This window comes from Spermophilus citellus (assembly GCF_964194105.1).
Source record: "Spermophilus citellus genome assembly, chromosome: 1".
Classification (NCBI taxonomy): Eukaryota; Metazoa; Chordata; class Mammalia; order Rodentia; family Sciuridae; genus Spermophilus; species Spermophilus citellus.
This window is the reverse complement of record NC_138182.1, coordinates 169,796,679-169,812,502: the sequence shown is the minus strand read 5'-3', so window position 1 is coordinate 169,812,502 and position 15,824 is coordinate 169,796,679. Positions and strand designations below refer to the sequence as shown.

General features: G+C 34.5%; 1 protein-coding gene across 10 annotated transcripts in view; it reads right to left on the bottom strand.

Annotated features, from left to right (window-relative positions):
• PRR16 (proline rich 16) overlaps positions 1–15,824 on the bottom strand; it is a 292,260-nt gene that overhangs the window by 114,173 nt on the left and 162,263 nt on the right. For 6 of the 10 annotated variants that reach the window (XM_081278555.1, XM_081278556.1, XM_081278557.1 and 3 more), the window contains one exon: positions 3,452–4,430. In XM_081278555.1, coding sequence (XP_081134681.1) covers positions 3,675–4,430 — 756 coding nt within the window. In that variant the 3' untranslated portion in view covers positions 3,452–3,674. Of the gene's footprint in view, positions 1–3,451; positions 4,431–5,401; positions 5,515–7,558; positions 7,578–15,824 lie in introns of those variants that run through there. The other 4 variants (XM_081278553.1, XM_081278559.1, XR_014020346.1 and 1 more) reach the window with 4 other exon arrangements.

The window sequence follows — 15,824 nt, the reverse complement described above, 5'->3', positions numbered from 1 at the left end:
AATGCTACCAACAGAGAATTAGGAGAAAGAAACCAAATCTTCAGTATAATTATAAGACTAAGCATTAGATTATCACATGTAGTCCATGGGGGAAAAAATCAGGTAAGGAGTGATTCATGAGTTGATTATAACATTCCTAGTGCAATTATATGCAGAACTACTCAGATTTTTCTTCACATGGCACCCAGAAAAATATATAATTAGGATCTACAGATAAAAGGTCTTATATAGTTTCAGAGACTGTGTAGCTGCTGTTTAGTCATGCTAAAAGCAATTACAGATCTGTCCAAAGTAGGTGATATAAAATACTGTGATTTTTTCCTATATTTATTAAATAATAATGATGTAGTAATAAGTCAAAAATAAGATTTTTAAGTTAATTAAATCTCTTCTACAAAAAAGATTCATTTTTGCCCAAAATATTATTAAATTAATAAGGGGAAGTATGAACATTATATCATATTAGAAGTGTAGGAAATTTTTCTTTTTAGATAACTTTGCATTGTATCTTGTAAAGATATTTTCATATTAGGCCTTAAGTATGATGTAAAAATATTGGTTTTATTTCTTTTTATAATTTATTATAAATATTGGTATATAGATAAGAACTTTGGTCAATTTTTTTATCTTCATTAGAGATACAATAACCTCCAAAAATGGAAAAAATCATGTCTAAACTAAAAAGTCAAAAATCTTTCTTATTCTAATTTAAATAATGAGTGCCATGCTTGTTCAAATACATTTTATTTTTATACTATGAATGGATTTTATCATAAGCAGTGTACTGCCATTTTACATTTCCTAGGATCATTACTATCAAAGGAAAATGGAGGCTATCTCTGTGTCACATACTATTATAGATAAAAGTGTTCAAAAGCATATCATTAAAAAGTAGCTGCTCTTATGTTTTTTTCTGTTTTGGTTTCTTATGAGGAAAGACATCATGTTTTATGATGATTTGAAGGAAAATGTAGAGTGCTTGTACTTCAAAATTTAAATTTTGAAAGCATGTTGGCTGATAACAAAGACTATACTGCCATCTATGACATTTTAATTATAGTTTCCAAGGAAAATATAATGATGTTATATATAAGTTATTATCCATATTTCACAAGTGTATATATACTTAAAATATAATCAAGCTTCAGTGAATGTTGCAAAATTATCAGTTGGTCAAAAAGACAAAATAGTATAATATAATCTATAGATTAATGAAATAATGAAATAATCTGAGTACAAAAGTCTCAATATTTTTGTAATCTAATATTTAACGTTGATTATAAATAAATAAAATTTACCAAGGAGTAAAACCAACAATTGTAACATTTTGGGGTTAAGATTCAACTCAAATTTTAGGCCAATAGTTAGTTATAAATGTGTTGAATTAAAAATGGGCGTAATTTTGGTATAGAACACCAACCAAAAAGAGAAATATGATCTTTCTTGGGGAAGCTTTGTCTACACTTTGAGGAAGAGAGATGGAATTGAATCTCTGAGGTTTTTTTTCTAGCATATGACACAATGTCCTTCTTCAATCAGCTTGGAATGATTCAACTTATTCAACTTTCTGTATTGCAAGCAAATTATCTACTCTGCTGATGACTAGTGATTGCAAGATAGGTCTACTTTGAGATTCAGCTTGGTTTCCAGAACTCAACAAGGGTCAAGATTTTCTCAGACAATATGGTGGTTTGTAACTGACTGAAGTCATTGTAACTGACTGAAGAAGGAAGATGAACTAAAAAAAAGAAAAGTTTATGTCTTCTATGACTGTTCATAATCTTCAAAGGTTTAGCACTTCACACAAATATGAAGGATAGTAATTGTTTAAACCAAGAAACACAATGAAATCCTGAGTTATCTCAAGACTGAATGCATCCAGTAAAAAGTTAGCATATTATTTTGGTATGCAGCAAGTTAACCATTTATTACCTGTGTCATACATTTTAAATGTATTGGTCATACAGTTACTATATTTTAGATTTAGCTTTTCTTGATTATTTTTCTTAGGAGTTAAATTTTTTTAAAACACTATGTTATTCTGCTTGCATTATCTTTATGTCCAAGACATGAAGATAAAACAATAGGCTGAGCAAAACCTTAAAATTCTGTATTTAACTCATTTGATTATGTCTTGGAAAAGCCTGTTTTATTTTCATATTCTATCCAAAATACATTATCATCTTTTAATAGAAAGTTGTTAAAACAGTATTCCAAATTATCATGACATAGATGAGAAAAGACAACAAAGAAAGAATTACTGACTCCCTCTCTGTAGCAGCAAAAGTTATTTAAAATCAAAAGTCATATATTCAAAAGGATCAGCTTACCCTATATTCAGCTTACACAATAAACAAATTTCCACTGACAACAATTCTCTCTACTCTGGACCAGTTTATTTTCAGGCATTATTCTTCACCATGACTCTAAGGGAAATAAACTCATTCTACCTCTGGGACAAAACATCTTATCAGTGCAAATCAATGCTATTGGGAATCAAACTTGGCTCTTGGGTAGGCAAGTCAAATAAGACTGAAGAAAAGGACCTTTATTTGGTAATAGAAGCAAAAGATGCTATGGAAGAGCAAAGAGACGTCTTTCAATTGTGAAGAAAAATAGCTTCAGGCCAATGCTGAACACAACCTGTTACCAAAAACATCTATATTTTTCCTTTGAGTGTCCTGTGAATGTGGGTTCTTTCAGGGAGGCAGAGAACTTGTTGGTGCAGGAGGCAAAACATTCCACAGCTGCAATGGCTTCCAGTGTACCCTGGAAGAATGCTGAGTGTGACAAGAGTTTATAAGGCCTGGCAACATGCAGGGACATCAACAGGCAGCTCCTGAAATACCATGATGGAAGTGGACAATATGAAAATGTGTAGATGTGTTTATGACATGTGTTATATGTAATTTAGAAAACTCTGACATACACTCACTGAGATCTTCTCCAAAGTCTGTTAGAGTTGCCACCCACTATGATGAATATTAACATAGGATTAAATGAACCAATACTTCATTTTAATTCTGAGGAACACTTGGTTTTGTCATTATTTACTATTATTTATTGATATTCATTTCCACAGACCAAAATATTTTATTACATATATAGATGAACATTTAATTAGTAATTGTATAGCATAGAAAATAAACTTTTGGTATTATCCTCAGCATTTAATAATGCAAAACTAGTGACAAACATCTTTAGAAAAATTAACAAAATAGTCCTTCTGTATTAAAATTTCTTATTAAAAAGCATTAGATCAAAGTTAAGAGTGTGACATGTTTCAATGCATAGATGAGTTAGGCAGGAATAAAATGGATCACGCTGTGGGTTTATTAATAAATCAAAATATTTGAAATCCCATCTCTCATTATAAATCAAAATATTTGAAATCTGAAGGTCACAGTTTGTCATAGGTCAGGTGCAAAAACAATGCATTCAAAGGTTTCATTGTTCTGCAGTTTTTGATGATGTGCATTTAAAATAATGTGAACTCAGGACATAAGCAATGCACTGAATACTTACCAGGTGGTTTTTATGCCACTTTGTTGAATGCAGGATTAGTTTATTTGGGCTTTTTATTGCTTGAGTAGAAAGTGCTCATTACTTATTATTTTTATGCTTATAATATAGAAAATAAAAATAAAACCAAAAAGTTTTTTAAATGGCATACATCACACTGTTGTAGTGGTTGATTTCCTCAAGATGGTCTTCTGTGGTTTTGGTGCAGTGGGAGGAGGCACAGTTGCAGGTCTGAGAGGGGGGAAGCTGTTACTGTGGCTTATTCCCAGTCCCCCATTTTCTAGGGGCAAAGGAGGAAGATGGGGTGGAGGAGGGAGAGGAGGGCCTTGGAGAGGAATCTTTCCTGGTGGATGAATAGGTTCACTGTGTAAGTGGATCTCCCTGTTTTTTATGTTATACCGGGTATCACAGTCAGGACAATAGCCATGGTACTGCACTTTTTCATTGAATCGTACTCGTTCCCGAGGCCCTGCCTGGGGACACCTGTCTTTTTCAGGTCTGTGCATCAGAGGCGGCACTGGAGCCTTGTCCAAGTTACTATTGGGTATGCAGCAGATATCTCCATTTGGAATTTTCTTGGGTCCACCTGGTAAGCCTCCATTCCGTAGAAGGGTGCCATTGGTCTTGACAGGATTGCCAGTTGGCACCACCCTTTGAGGGTCTTCATACTTCACAGGTGTCAACCGTGGAGGAGGTGGTGGAGGGTTTGGCTTTCTCAGGACTGTGAGGATAGCAGATGGGTGTGCTGGAGGTTTAATAAGAGGTGCGTTAGCCTGCACTTTGATCTTCTCTATGCTGGAGGCCGTGGTGCCGCTGGAGCTACTATTCAGTGTGTCTGTTTTGGAGCTGTCTGTCATCTCATCCTCCAGCTGTAGGTCAGAGGTCAGGGTATCAATCTGGTCAACCACCTGGTAGAAAGGACAAGGTAATTGTGTTGAAGAATGATTCAAAACAGAATATGCTAGAAACTTTTTTTTTTTTTTGGTCTAGCTATCATCTGCTATGGGAGCATTGACTGATATTGAACTGTGAATTCCTCTGCTGCTTCAAATTTTCAGTCAATAAATTTACAGAGCAGCTACATCCTGCAAAGTGCTAACTGCTTGATAGCACAATTTCAAATGCCTAGAATTTAATACACTATTTATGTGCACATTCTATTCCTGGCTCTGATACACCCACCAAAGAGAATTCTGATGTAAAAATGTAACTTCTTTGTAAGAGAATATGACTTCTCTCCTGCTTAGCACATAGAAAACTAGAGGAGAAGATTGTTTCAAAGCAGAAAGTGAGAAAAGGCCAAATAATGTGCAAAACTTCAATTGTGGTTTTGCTTCTGAAAACATAATTGGCCCTTGTTAGGCAGTGCTGAGTTGGCTCGAGCACATCGCCTGCTCTCACTCCTAAAAATCCTCCCATCTTCAACCCTAATAAATTCCCTTCTTTTCTGTTCTCAAATCTCTCAGTCTTCTTTTTGACCACTATAATTGCCAGTCTGCTTCCTGCCACAGGGTGTTTACACATATGAATATTTCTTCTTGAAACGCTCTGGCCTCTCTTCTACATCAAACTAACTCTTTCAAATATTAAGGGTTTTAATTCAGGAGGCATTCATGAATGACTTCCAAGTCCCACTGCAATTATAGGTCAAGCTAATATGTTCAATGTCCCCAAGCAATCTTATTTGTTTCATTGAACACTTTCACATTATTTTAATGACATGTTGAGCAGTAGTGTGAATACTGAAATAATGTTTCCCACATAGCCCCTAATCTCAGTGAGAGAAGGGCCCTTGATTGGTTTTGCTGTTATATTCTGATGACCTGATATAGTAACTGATACTTATTAGGGGGACAGGAAATATTTGTTAGGTAAATACCTTGAGGATCGTTTCTGCAGTTCAAGTGTGGGCCTAAGGATTTTCTTTGTTGTTTGACTTTTAGAGTTGTCATTACTTTTAAACTTACACAATTCTTCCAGAAGACATATTCTGTAAAAAATTTAGCCATAAATGATGGCACAAATGGTGGTACACTGTCTCATTCTAAGCTCGATATGTAAAGATTGGAGTGGGAGGGTATACCTAACAAATCTGAGGTAATGGAACTGTCATGGCTCATGGGCACTGGGTACCAGTTCACTTGGAGTTGTATCTACCCCAGGTTTTTAATTGTATTAAATATTTGCGGCAAAAGAGAGGAAACTCATCTACTGTGAGGGAAGTGAAGCTGAATTTCAGAGCTGATAAAATACTGATGATGTGATAGGCCATGCCTCTTTTTAATTTCTGCACTGTCATTTCCCAAGTGTCTATTAAATGTCAAGAAAACACACACACACACACACACACACACACACACACACACACACACACACACAGTACTGTCATGTAGCAGGACATCTAGTAGAAGGGCTGACCTTAACTGAATCCTCAAACAAATAAAAGCACAATTTCCCCAAGTGCTTGAAAGCATATGTAGCATTAAAGATGAGAACAGGACCCCACAAGAGAGGTGGGTGAAGTCCTCCTGGAAGGTGAGCTGCAGCTAACTGGCAGGAGCATGGTGGCTCAAGCAGGAAAGAGTCTGATCAAATCCCCATGAGGAAGAGGGTGCCTGAGTGAGAGCTATTTAAAGAGGCTCTAGGATGAGGGGAACCTTAAAATAGGATGATACAGAGGGACCCTGAGAGTCCTTGTAGTGCTGTGAAAATGTTCCCACTTAGTTTAAAAAGAGTTCCAGAAGTTAGAGAACCAGTGTTCAGACAGACAATGAGTTTGTTCATGGGAGCCTTAATTGATATATATGCATACATGCATGTAAATATACATAAAGCTGATGTATACTCTAGTTAAATTATACACAATTTCAAATAGGAAAATGTATGCAAACTGTCACCTAAGACATACAGAGTTCAACTACAGAACACGGAAAAATAATAACAAAAATTTTGCAACAAAAAGGAACACTAAATACTCAAATAATTACAGAGTAACAAAAATTAGGCAAACAGGAGATGTTTACAAAAATAATAGACACCTCAAGACAACTTAGAAATACATTTCATACTGAATGACAGCTATTGGAATTTTATATAGTTTAACGTTTATGCAAAAATGAGAGAAATAGACCTTTTCAGATAATAAAGATTAAGAGATTATGCTGCTTACAGCTCAGTATTGAAAGTAACAAAATCAAAACAATATTCAATGAAAATACAGCTCAGTATTGAAAGTAACAACAAAAAAAAATTCAATGAAAAGCTAAAAAAAAAACAAAAACAAAAGGGACTGGAATAGAAGCAGCACAGATGAACACAGATATTGGTCAATAAGTCAAAATATACATCAATTACAAAACAATAATGCATTAACGACTAATTTACAGCAGGATTCAAAAAACATAAAAACTAAAATACTTGGGAAAATAATATGTCTAATTGATGAACAATCAAAGTCCAAGCATATTAAGGTCTCATTGTATCCTTTCAAGTATGGGAGAAAAAATCACTATTTCATTTTTATTGAACTTAGAGCATATTAAGTCAAGAATGCATTTGTGGGGCTGGGGATGTGGCTCAAGCGGTAGCGCGCTCGCCTGGCATGCGTGCGGCCCGGGTTCGATCCTCAGCACCACATACCAACAAAAATGTTGTGTCCGCCGAGAACTAAAAAATAAATATTAAAAAAATTCTCTCTCTCTCTCACTCTCTCTCCTCTCTCACTCTCTCTTAAAAAAAAAAAAAAAAAAAAAAAAAAAGAATGCATTTGTAAACTTTTAGGGCAACTATTGAAATGATAGACTTAAAATTATAACTTCTACCGCTGGGGTTGTGGCTCACCGGTAGAGTACTTGCCTAACATGTACAAGGCCCTTGGTTCAATCCTTAGTACCACATAAAAATAAATGAATAAAATAAAGGTATTGTGTCCAACTAAAACTATAAAAATGCATTAAAAATTATAACTTCTAAAATAAAAAAGAATAAAAAATAGGTATAGAGGGGTGGGGCTGGGGCCCAGTGGCAGAGTGCTTACCTGGCAACTATGAGGCACTGAGTTCGATCCTCAGCACTGCATATAAATAAATAAAAAATAAAGGTACATGAACAACTAAAAAATATTTTAAAAAATAGGTATAGAAGCTCCAAGAAATCTTTCAAAGGAAGAAAATAAGAAACTAACAAATGAAGAATAAAAAAGCATGGTAAAAAAAATCACTACACATAAGAATATAAATAATTTCAACATATTTGTAATCGTAACAAATACAAATAAAGTAAGTTATTTTAAAAAGTAATTTCTATTTAAAAAAAAAGACTGAATATAAAGTGAAAGAAATAAGATATCAGGCAAAAAAAAAATGGAATATTGATGCCAAGGATTGAACCTAGGGTGCTTTACCACTGAACCACATCCCCAGCCCTTTTTTTATATTTTATTAAGAGATAGGGTCTAGCTGAGTTATTTAGGGCCTCACTAAGTTGCTGAAGCTGGCTATGAACTTGACATCTTCCTGCCTCAGCCTCCAGAGCCACTGGGATTATAGGCACATACCATTGTACAGCCTAAGTCTTAAAGAGAGAAAAACACCTCACCCCAGTAAGATTGGCAGCCATGATGAAGTCAAACAACAATGAGTGCTGGCGAGGATGTGGGGAAAAGGGTACTCTTGTACACTGCTGGCGGGACTGCAAACGGGTGCGGCCAATTTGGAAAGCAGTATGGAGATTCCTGGGAAAGCTGGGAATGGAACCACCATTTGACCCAGCTATTGCCCTTCTCGGACTATTTCCTGAAGACCTTAAAAGAGCACACTACAGGGATACTGCCACATCGATGTTCATAGCAGCACAATTCACAATTGCTAGACTGTGGAATCAACCCAGATGCCCTTCAATAGATGAATGGATAAAAGAAATGTGGCATTTATACACCATGGAGTATTATGCAGCACTAAAAAATGACAAAATCACAGAATTTGCAGGGAAATGGATGGCACTAGAGCAGATTATGCTTAGTGAAGCTAGCCAATCCCTAAAAAACAAATACTAAATGTCTTCGTTGATATAATGAGAGCAACTAAGAACAGAACAGGGAGGAAGAGCAGGAAGAAAAGATTAACATTAAACAGAGACATGAGGTGGGAGGGAAAGGGAGAAAAAAAGGGAAATCACATGGAAATGGAGGGAGACCCTCATTGTTATACAAAATTACATATAAGAGGTTATGAGGAGAATGGGATAACAAACATGGAGGGAAATGAATTACAGTAGATGGGGTAGAGAGAGAAGATGGGAGGGGAGGGGGGATAGTAGAGGATAGGAAAGGTAGCAGAATACAACAGTCACTAATATGGCAGTATGTAAAAATGTGATGTGTAACCGATGTGATTCTGCAATCTGTATTTGGGGTAAAAATGGGAGTTCATAACCCACTTGATTCTAATGTATGAAATATGATTTGTCAAGAGCTTTGTAATGTTGTGAACAACCAATAAAGAAAAATATAGTGTCAACACCAATTTAGGTGAGTAAGGGAATGAAACAAAACTGAAAGTTCACGTTCATATAAGAATACATAGATACACACAAGAAATTGGGAAAAAGTTATGAACAACTAACTCACATAAAATGAGCACCGTATTTCCAAAGGACATAGGATATATTTGATCTCACTAGTACTAGAGGAAACATAAACTGAATGAAAATGAGAAAGCATTCAAATAGTTAAAATCAATAAAGTGAGCTGTTGTGTATCACCAGGGGTATATCTCAAAAGCCTGATACTGAATAGTTTTAAAAGCTATAAAAACATATGTTCAGTATTCATATACTGTTTATATGGAAACACAGGTAGTTTAGTTTATAGAATATGGAAATAAATAATACACAAGGAGGAAAAGGAATGGGTGTTGGGAGCCATCAAGAACATAGCAAAAGTATTTAATTTTCAAAAATTTGATATAAAGTAATTATGATAAAATGTTAACATTTCTTAAGTCAGAGTTATTTTTGCTATATTAATTTATTTCCCATTATATATATACACATATAATTTTGTAATGCAAAATTGAATTTGAAATAAAGTTTATTGTGTATATTTATTTAAGTTATGCACATGATGTTACAAGGCATACATGGAATATAATAGTCCCTACAGAGGAACAAATCTATGTATGCATCCTTTTACATGTCACTCATTTTGCTTATCAGTGGCCAGCACAGCTACAATCTACTAATTTAGCAATAAGTCATGAATGCCATATACTATTGTTAACTATAGTCCTCATGCTGTATGTTAGATTTTTTACTTTTTCATCCTGTATATCTACTACTTTGTATCCTTTGGCTTCCATCCCTCCCTCACCTTTCCTTTCCCCTGTTCCTGGTAAAAAAAAAAAAAAAATATATATATATATATATATATATATATATATATATATATATATATATACCTATTTTTATAAAAGAGAGGAGATTTAGAAGAAATTAAGTGATTATGTAATATAACTTATTTGAGGAAATAAAAATTCAGTACAGATGACTTATATACCTCTTAAACTGTAAAGAATAAACAATAAATACACTGTAGGGATGTCATCAAAATAGAATTCAGGAAAATAGATTTACCTAAATAAAAAAAAAACCAGGAGCTCATTCTGCTATGCTTCCACTAAGCCTTAATGTACTGGAATTGTCTGTTTATGTCTATTTTCCTTAGACTGTGTAGGGACTTTCTACCCATTATCTCATGCAGAGAAAATAGTGATTGCCCACCTTCAGTATTCAATAGAAATTTGCTTAGTGAAGGAATTGAATAAATCTAAACACAGAGAAAAGTAAATTCCAGCCTTTATTTCCATTCCTCCCCAGCTTTCCAGACTATGGTCTGATTTACAAAGTCTTCAACCCCACCAAACCCCAATTGTACAGAAAGACACATAGGAACTAATTAGGAAGAGAGAAAGGAAGGCTGATAATAACTTGGTGAGACTTCGTTACCTCTTCCTTGTGTTCCCTGACTCTTATAACCTTACAACAAAGCTTGGCATAAGATATGTCTCATTCCAACTCCTAAACAATTAAGAGAGCTTCAATGTATATTTTTCTTTAAATATTTGTCTGTATTACTCTAAACATGTTGATAATTTTCTAAAAATCCTACTTATATAATTAAAAATGCACAGTATAGAATTCCATTACCTAGAAATAACACTCCCCCAAAAAAATACCTTCTTTCAATTTGAGTGAATCATTCTGTAGGGTCTCCTCATCAACAATTCTCCCATACAAAATTTGAATTACAAGATTAATGGAGGAGAAGGAGGAATTTGAGTTCAACTGAAATCATTACAATAAATTACATTAATTTTTCTAAGATCTTTAAGATCGATCTTTGAAAACAACCCCATTTTAAATAGGTGTAGTGTCAATGGTAAATAAATGAAAAAGAGAAATGGATGGGAGTCAAAGGAATTCCTACCAAGAGTAAGATAATTTTAAAAGCACAATCCCCCCCCCCACCACATACACACTATTTGATCATGCTCAGTTACTGCCCTCAAATGCTGGCTGACAGAATTTTGTTCAACGGAGGTACAACATACAGGGTAGCACTGACAGACCCTGTCAGTTTCTTCCCTATGGGGGAATGAATATCAGTTTGACAGAATAGACTCAAAGTAGTGGAGTTAATAGTGAGGATATTCCATCATTAAGACAGCTGAGCCAATTTATCCAGAGCTCATGTTCATAACTCACACATTTTCTTTTCACTTTTGACATTAAATCAAAATTTTAAAAATATGTATCTACCTCAATGATCTACTGACACAATTAAAATAAATAGTTCTTCATCATATAGCATAGAAATTTGTGTTCTGTTGATAGATTATAGTAGATGTTAAATATGGCATGTGAATTAAAATATATGGATAAGTCCTATAATTATCTTGCGAATGGTCACATTATATTGAATTGCACTCATGTTAGAAAAAAACTTAATAAATGAAAACATTTGAATTATACCTCAATTTGGTTAACTCTGTTTTGACATTTATTTATGGAAATGAATTTATTTATGTAAAAGGACTTTAAAAAGCACAGTAACTCTTGCACTTTCCAACAGTTGAGATGGCTCAACCACAGGTATGGAAGAATTGCTCAGGTGATTAATACAAATACTGACTTCCAAAGGGATGACTAGGCTTGCCTTGGAATACTAGAGCCTAGAGGAACCACTAGTTCCCTGATGTCATTGTTAATCAGTGATGGGCCCAATCAGCGACTGGGATAGTTCTGTACTTTTCCTAAGTTCTCTTTATTACCTAGCCCAAATAAACATGTTTCTATTTGCAATATAAAACAGCAAATAACATAATTATATAATTTTGTTAGTTAGCTTTCATCATTATGACCAAAATACCTGATAAGAACAACTTAGAGGAAGAAAAGTTTATTTTGAGCTCACAGTTTCAGAGGTTCAGTTCACAATTGACCAATTCCATTGCTCTGGGTCTGAGGTGAGGCAGAACATTATAGCAGAAGGGTGTGATGGAGGAAAACTCTTCAGCTCAGAAAGCAGGAAGGAGAGGGAGAGAGAGAGAGAGAGAGAGAGAGAGAGAGAGAGAGAGAGAGAGAGAGAAAGAAAGAAGAAGAAGAAGAAGGAGGAGGAGGAGGAGGGGGAGGGGGAGGGGGGAGGGGGGAGGGGGAAGGGGGAAGAGGGAAGGGAAGACCAGGGATAAGAAAGATAAAATCCCCAAGGCCATACCCAAGTGATCTACTTTCTCCAGACAAACCCTACCTGCCTATATTTACCATCCAGAAATCCATACCAATTATTGATCTATCAAATGAATTAATCCACTGATGAGGTTATAGCTCTCATAATCTACTCATTTCACTTCTGTACATTCCTACATTGTCTAACACATGAATGGAATATTAAATATCCAAACCACAACAGTAACAATACTTGCATTATCTATCTGACTCTTAGTTATTCTCCATATCCTTTATATGTTTGGAAGAGGGTATTATGCAGATAATGGAAGTAATCCAAGGTAAATTAGGCAATATTCTAAATAGTCAGAGACTCAAGCTCTAACTTTCCGCTATGCTAGACTTAGGATATGATCTCTGTTTTTATGTCCAAATGCATGTGTTTGTTGTTGTTGATGCTGCTGTTGTTGTTCTATTTAGTTATACATGTCAGTAGAGTCTGTTTTTACATATTTATACAAACATGGAGTATATCTTGTTCTAATTAGAATCTCAGTCTTGTGGATGTTTATGATGTTGAGATCACTCTGGTGTATGTAGAAAAGTTATACGAGATTGATTCCACTGTCTTTCTTATGCCCATTCCCCTCTCTTACCTTCTTTCCCCTCTGTCTAATCCAGTGAAATTCTATTCCACACCCCCAAAACCTCTATGCCTGCTTGTTGTATATTAGAATCCACGTATCATTAGACCTTTGTTTTGAGGGGACTGGCTTATAAAATGCATGTATGCATTTCAAAAAGTGAAGGATAAAAAAAGAAGGGGAAGGAAAGCCTACTCCTTTTTCATGAGGTATCTCAAGAGCAATGTATTCCTTTGCCCACATCTCACCAATCCAAATTAAATCACTTAGAAGGAAGGGATTGAGAAACAGAGACTTTTATCTGGATTTCAGCAGGCTGGGTAAAAAGCTATCATTCTACAAAAGGATACAGAAAGGATATTCCAAAGGAATGAGCAACTTCTGAAAGACTAAAACAGCAGCAACAAAACACACACTCTTTCTCACACACACACACACACACACACACACACACACACACACACACACACATCTAATCACCCTTATTGGGAATTCTATTTAAAGAATATGTACTTACTTAAAATTTTTACTGAAAATATTTTTTTCAACTTTTGATTTGACAGAGGATAAAGTACATTTTTATGAGTCAATATGTTGCTTTCTTTTAAAATATACATATAAATAGGAATTTATACCCTGCTTTCTGAAATTGAACTAGATTAATAAATAAATAAACAACAATCATTATTCATAGGTAAGATTGATTAAAAAATAGTTAAAAATATATTTTTCTAAAATCAAGCTAAAACTATAATACAATTTGTTTAATTTTGATATTCAATAGGATTCAATAAATACTCTTAGTCTAAAATTGTGTAAAACATTGCAGATTTTAAAAAATAAAGTTTCTAGCTTAATAGAGATGGATCACAGATATTTAATTACTTTCTCCTGAATCATCACTTTAAATATGTATAAAAAACTAACATATAGTAATAACCTCAGAAAACTCTTACAGAGTAGGGTATAAATTAACCAGATATTTTTTCTAAATATGTGGATAGATTAATTTAGAAGGTGTGAAAAACACTGATGAAGTCCTAGAAGGATTCTAAGTTTGAAAGTGGGATATGTGGCCAGGGAGATATAACCCAAAAGTTAAGAGTGGGTATTGGGCATTGCTCCAGAGAATAGTCTTTCCAACAGTCCCAAATTTTCATGTGCAGTGACACTGATGTCAAGAAATAACTCATATCTTAAAGAAAAACTGAGATACTTGCTGCACAAAAGCTGAACATGTCTTTGGATAAGAAGGCAGCTCTGTATATGGCTTACAGAAAATAAGAATAAAAACATTCTTCATTGATTTTCCAATGAGTTTGATGAGAATGGGTCAGAGATGCCAGCTTATTTTCTTGCTGATCCCTAACATCTTGCACACCCATCTGATATATTTTTAGACCCTACAATCAGCATCTTTCCTGGCCCCATACATAAAGAGTGACTCTTAAACACCTATATAGCATGAAGTATGTCTGAGGATCCTGTGCTGAGGGTAAGCAAGAATACAAAATAGAAAGGCCAAATGAGTGACCAGATCAATATTGAAAGATAAGCCTGGGGGCTGGGGATGTGGCTCAAGCGGTAGCACGCTCGCCTGGCATGCGTGCGGCCCGGGTTCGATCCTCAGCACCACATACAAAGATGTTGTGTCCGCCGAGAACTAAAAAAAAAAAATAAATAAATATTAAAAACTCTCTCTCTCTCTCTCTCTCTCTCTCTCTCCTCTCTCACTCTCTCTTTAAAAAAAAAAAAAGAAAGATAAGCCTGACATTATTAGTGAACTAAAGAGAACTCTTTAGTAAATCTAATCAACATATTTAGAGAGGTTGAAGAACATTTTACAGGTATAAAAAAGTACACACTGTTAAATTTATAAAAGCAGGCAGAAAATTTTAAAAAATGGAATATAAAATGTTAAATTAAGAGAAAAGATTACTATGGAGGCTCAAATAAAAATAAAATTTAAGAAATATTCTCACCCATAAGGTAAAAATATTTTATTTTATTTTTTTTTATTTTTTTAAGAGAGAGGGAGAAGGAGAGAGAGAGAGAGAGAGAGAGAGAGAGAGAGAGAGAGAGAATTTTAATATTTTATTTTTTAGTTATCGGCGGACACAACATCTTTGTATGTGGTGGTGAGGATCGAACCCGGGCCGCACGCATGCTAGGCGAGCGCACTACCGCTGAGCCACATCTCCAGCCCCAGGTAAAAATATTTTAGAAAGTAAAAATGCAAGAGAAAAATTAAAAGCAAAAAAAAAAAAAAAGACACCACCACCACCAACAACAACAACAAAAACCATCACCACTACCAACAACAAACCAACAAAAACCATGTAGCTTAATAACTGATTCAGGAGTTCCAGAAATAGAAAAAGAGAGAAAATATGAGATAACAATAATCAAAGATAATTTTTAAAATCTCCAGTTGAGAAAAGAAATATAGAAAAGGAATTTCAGGTGGAAATGGCTAAATGTTTATCAGAATAAGTGAAAAAGAATAAAATTCCAAGCACTTACCAAACAGACATAAAGCACCCAGAAAAAAAAAATAGAAATGAAATGATAACCACAGTTTCTTCAGGCAAAATGGATGATAAAAGGCCTTTTACCCGTATCTTCAAAAGATTTTACTCAAAATACTTTCAACCCAAATTCTACACCTGGCTAAATTGATACTGCACTGCAAAAGCAAGGTGATATTTTTACATATTTAAAACAAAGACATTTTACCTCTCTTGCATCAATTCGTTAAAAGTTCCTTAAGTACATGTTCTTATATAGCAAAAATGAAATCTGAGAAATAAGGGATACATAGGATCTAAGAAGTAGAAGTGTGAAAATAAAATAAGAACTCTCTCCTGGTCCTAATAAGAAATTATTTTAAACTAAAATAAAAATAAGACTTCAGGGATAATTAATAATGGATTACAT